This window comes from Tupaia chinensis, unplaced genomic scaffold (genome assembly GCF_000334495.1).
Source record: "Tupaia chinensis unplaced genomic scaffold, TupChi_1.0 Scaffold000511_1, whole genome shotgun sequence".
NCBI classification, from domain to species: Eukaryota; Metazoa; Chordata; class Mammalia; order Scandentia; family Tupaiidae; genus Tupaia; species Tupaia belangeri.
Genome location: NW_006160024.1, coordinates 2,859,105 through 2,863,888, shown reverse-complemented (window position 1 = coordinate 2,863,888; position 4,784 = coordinate 2,859,105). Strand labels below are relative to the sequence as shown.

The following is a 4,784-nucleotide window of genomic DNA, read 5'->3' as shown; positions in this document are numbered from 1 at the left end:
GTGAGTTTTAAGCCACAGGGTCTGGGACGCGAACCGCGGTCGACTACGTGGGAGTCCAGCAACATAGCCTTTATGCTAACTGCTGGTTCCCCGATATCCACTCTTTCTCAGAGGAGTAAGCCTATCTCCAGGAATTAAAACATTGTTATTACCTGGATGCAATCAGAGACCTGAAGTTAGTAATAAACTCAGATGTGTTTTGTTTTTCTGTCACCTGCAGTGAGAAGACTTCCTTCCTACTATCATATTCGTGATACTCAACAGATGGTGTGGGTCCTGAATGAAAATTCCTTAATAGCAGCTCCTCTTACCAACAACATCAAGCCTGGTAAGTGACAATCTAGGCCTCTGCTACTTTCCGAAGGAGGACTAGCTACTATAGGGTTGGTACTAAGTCTTTACAAGCCTAGCCTTGAACCTCACAAATCTCTAAGCAGCAGCCCATTGTCCAGAGGAAGAGCAAAAAAGGGTAAGGAAACCATACTTATAAATGAGGGTATGAGGCATAGGCAGTTCCCCTTGCCTATAAATACATATATATATATATACCCTCAGATTCAAAGCATTCTTTCTAAGCAACAGCTGATCTTGCAGTTTCCTTCCTTTAACTGCTAGCCTTCACTACCTACGTTCTCAGACTCAACTCCCTTCATCTTCCTACCAACAAACCAAAACACCTTCTCCCTTGGTATCCATAATGGATGATAAGCCTCCCCCCATCAAAAGTCAGTCCATCACAACTTCCTTCCCTTTCTCTAGAATTGCAGTGTTGGATTTAATTACTCTCTTCCCTAAACCCATCTTTAACTGTCTACTGATTCTTTCTACTCTGACACACATGTTACAATCTAGTATATCTAACTACCACTAAAAACTTTCCCTTGACTTCCACCATTTATTTCTACCACTCTTCCATTTGCCATGCCAATTAGAGTCAAACTTCATGGGGAAGTTGGCTATAGAACTTGTCTCTGCTTCATCCTATTCACTTTTACATAGGAACATTCCTACATCTGGACTAATGTTTAAGTTCTTCCAACCAGTTCTTAGATCACCAATAGCATTCTTTTTTATAAAAATTATTTTATTTTATTTATTATTATTATTATTATTTAGTTTGACCAGAGAGAGAAAGTGAGAAATCAAGCTGCCAGGTCCAGTACTCAAACCACAGTCGGCCATGTGGGAGTCCAGTACCTTAACCACCACTCCACCTGCTGGCCCCCACCAATGACCTTCTAATACACAAATCTGAAGGATTAATGTACTTTAAAACACTCCATTATTTCCTTCTGTAAAAACATTCATCCTCCTGTAGTTTCTATTTTGCATTTTCCTTTGTGACTCGACTCTCTCTCTCTGAAATCTCCTAATGATGTGCTTCTCAGAGCTTGTTCTGCCATCATTATACAAGCTGATGAAAGGATGTGAGCTGCTCTCTTGGTCTGATGCTCTATGCTCATACTCCAGCATTCATGCTTCTAATATAGATTTCCTCTCTGCACAAGTGACTCATGTCCTCAGAATCTCCTTTCAGACATCTCTAACTTCTGTATCTCAAATGGAACTATAGTCTACCTTCTTTCTCCAAACTGCTCACAGTCTCTGTTAACAGCGCTAACATCCACTTCATTTGCTGAAGCCAATTATATGGGAGGCATCCTTGATTCCTCCTCTCCCCCACTCTCCATCCAGTCCATTAGCCAAGACAGATGAGTCTATGTGCAAACTATGCTTTATTATCAAGATGATATCATCTCTCACCTGCACCCCTACCATCACTTCCTCACTGCCCTCTCTCCCACTCTATTGGTGGAGCCTCCCATCCATTCTCCATCGAGCATCAAGAGCAATCTTCTGGGACCAGCAAATGGTGTAGTGGTACATTACTGAACTCCCACATAGTTGACCATGGTTTGAATCCCAGACCCAGCAACTTGAACCTCATGCCAGGCACATGTGCGTACATGCCCAAGATCCCAAGAGGAGAATGGAGGAGAAGGGATTGTGGTGTGGCCATCTCCCCAGAGGATAATTTCTTGCTTTCTGTCTCTCTGTCTCTCCAGCGAGTGCATGCCCTATAGCAAAAAATATCTCTCTCTCTAAAAAAAAAGAAAAAAGCAACCTTCTTACCAGATTAGTTGAATATACCTTGCCCATGAATTTGTGTTTTGGGTGCAGGGACAGGAGAACTTAGGCAGACTTCATAGTACTATTCTTTCTAAGCCTTGAACTTAAAACATCTTTTCCACATTGAAACCCTCACATAAACCTTTCCTTTCCTATGACAGTCTCTCTCTAAAACTCCTCCACCACTTCTTCGTATAATACATTTCTCTTCACTTTATGGTTTTGGTTTCCATTCAACTCTCGGAGAGATCTTTCTCAATTCCTCTAGCTGAATTTGGTCTCTTTTCTACTATCCCAATCTTTTGTGACTTCCTCCAAGGCAGGTATTGTAATTTATTGTGGTTTTAGTAATTTCTCTGTTTATCTTTTTCCTGTCATTTTCCCATGAAAGTATGCATTCCATGGAGGTAATGATGATGTCTCTCTTGTCCTCAGTTAAATTCCCCAGTGACCACATAGTGTCTTGTTCTGAGTGGACTAACAGAAAAATCTCTGGTCAATGGATTGATTCCCTGCCCATAAAGCTAGATTAAAAACATCCAAACTCTTAGGAATATTTTTTGATTGTTGTTGTTGTTGCTACTACGGTGTGTGTATTCACATGGACATCCACAAAGACAGAGAGAAGAGAAAGCACTGCTCAGTGGACAGTGCTGTACATTGTCCTCCATTTCCCCATCCCATCATAATTGGGGCAGACACACACACATGCATGTTTTCAACTGCCAGGACTTGGATTTGAAACACAGTCAGTCACATGGGATATGGATCCTTGAACCAACCCACTCCTGTGAATTTCTTGCTTAACCACTTCAGACCAAAAGTAAGTAAGAAAATATACACATAACCATGACTTAAACAGGACAGAGGTTTATTTATTTCTCCTGTAAAGAAGCATGAGTGAGCAGCCCAGGCTGGCTACATGATCCCACCAGAGACCAAGAATGCTGCCTTCTGCCTCCCTTAACAAAAGGTTTCTGGGGAACCAGCAGTTAGCGTAATGGCTATGTCGCTGGACTCCCACGTAGTCGACCGCGGTTCGTGTCCCGAACCCGGTGGCTTCAAACTCACGCCGGGCACGTGTGCGTGCGTGCCCAAGATCCCGAGAGGAGAATGGAGAAGAAGGGATTGCGGCGTGACCATACCCCCTGGGGGGTGATTTCTCACTTTCTGTCTCTATGTCTCTCTCTGTCTGTCTGGCAAGCGCACACCCTATAGCAAAAAAAAATTTTTTTTTAATGAAAAAAATCAAAAAGATGTTCCTATCTGATGACAGCTCTGCCCTGGCTAATTAAGAGAAAGGCATCATATGTTCTTGGGATCTAAAAGTACAGGGGAAGCAGCAGGGTCCTGTCCCCTGGGGTTGAGGCAATGCTGGGAGCAACATAGCCAGCATGTGGGGATAGGCTTGTGACATCCTCGGACAGGACAGTCAGTGGATGTGACTTCTGGACAGAGAGTGACAGGAAGAACTCGAGGGGCCCGTGAGAATGGGCGAAGTCAGATCCCCAGATTCAAAGATGACCAAGGACCTTAAAGGGAGAGTGCATTCCCACCTGTGGCCATGGGCATTCGAAGTCTTTACAATTTACTTTTGAATGAAAGTGTAGCCTTATTTTATACTCACAGGTTATGAAAGCCTGGGCATGTTGCTTTCATGCTTTTTATCATTACTGTTTAGAATAAGGAAAAACAGCTGGTGTCCGTTCCCCCTGAGATACTGAGAACGAGGTCAGCGTGTGCATGAACTGTACATATCAGAATGTTCCGCGTCATCTACCTCCCTTTTTTAAAACCCATCATTTCTACCCTTTGATCATGCCCAAGCTATGCCCCAGGGTTTCCCTGGGCCTGTCAGTGAGACTGAGAGTCCCCATTCTACTGGTTTTGGTCCTCAGCCAGAAACAGAAGGCCCAGGGCAGGTTCCGGGTCTATCATCATGACTTTTCTGTCTTTTTCTTTAGCTGTTAACACAATTTTATTATTAATAATTACAACAGATATGAGTTCCAACATATATTATTAAAATACATACTTAAAAAAAAAGATTTCTGTCATGGTTTGTGTACGCTTGCCAGAGAAAGGGAAAGTGAGAAATCACCCTCTAAGGTGGATGACCAAGCTGCAGTCCCTTCTCCATTCTCCTCTTGGGATTTTGGCACACATGTACACACACCTGGTGTGATACTAGAGCCACTGGGGCTGGGACTTGAACATTGTAGAACTGGCCATGTGAGATCCAGTGCCTTAACCACCATACCACCTGCTGGCCCACACATATCTTTTTGTTATGTGCTTAAGTAAGACACAGGGTTTTTGTTTATTTTTTTGAGAGGTTTTTGCTATAGGGCGCGCACGCTCGCCAGAAAGATAGCAAGAGACAGAGACACAGAAAGCGAGAAATCACCTCCCAGGGGGATGGCCACGCCGCAATCCCTTCTCCTCCATTCTCCTCTCGGGATCTTGGGCACACGCAGGCACACATGCCCAGGGTGAGTTTAAGTCACCGGGTCCAGAACTCGAACCATGGTCAACTACATGGGAGCCCAGCGACACAGCCATTACGCCAACTGCTGGTCCCAGCACAGGGATATTTTGCTCAAGAGTTTCCAGTTCTCTTTCACATTAGCTTTTATAGGAGGCCAGCAGGTGGC

General features: G+C 43.8%; 1 protein-coding gene across 1 annotated transcript in view; it reads left to right on the top strand.

The window, feature by feature from the left end:
• The window catches only part of LOC102490083 (interleukin-36 beta), a 19,955-nt gene that overhangs the window by 3,520 nt on the left and 11,651 nt on the right, over window positions 1–4,784 (top strand). The window contains exon 2 of the mRNA XM_014590941.1: window positions 221–328. Within this exon, the coding sequence (XP_014446427.1) occupies window positions 221–328 (108 nt within the window). The remainder of the gene's footprint in view (window positions 1–220; window positions 329–4,784) is intronic.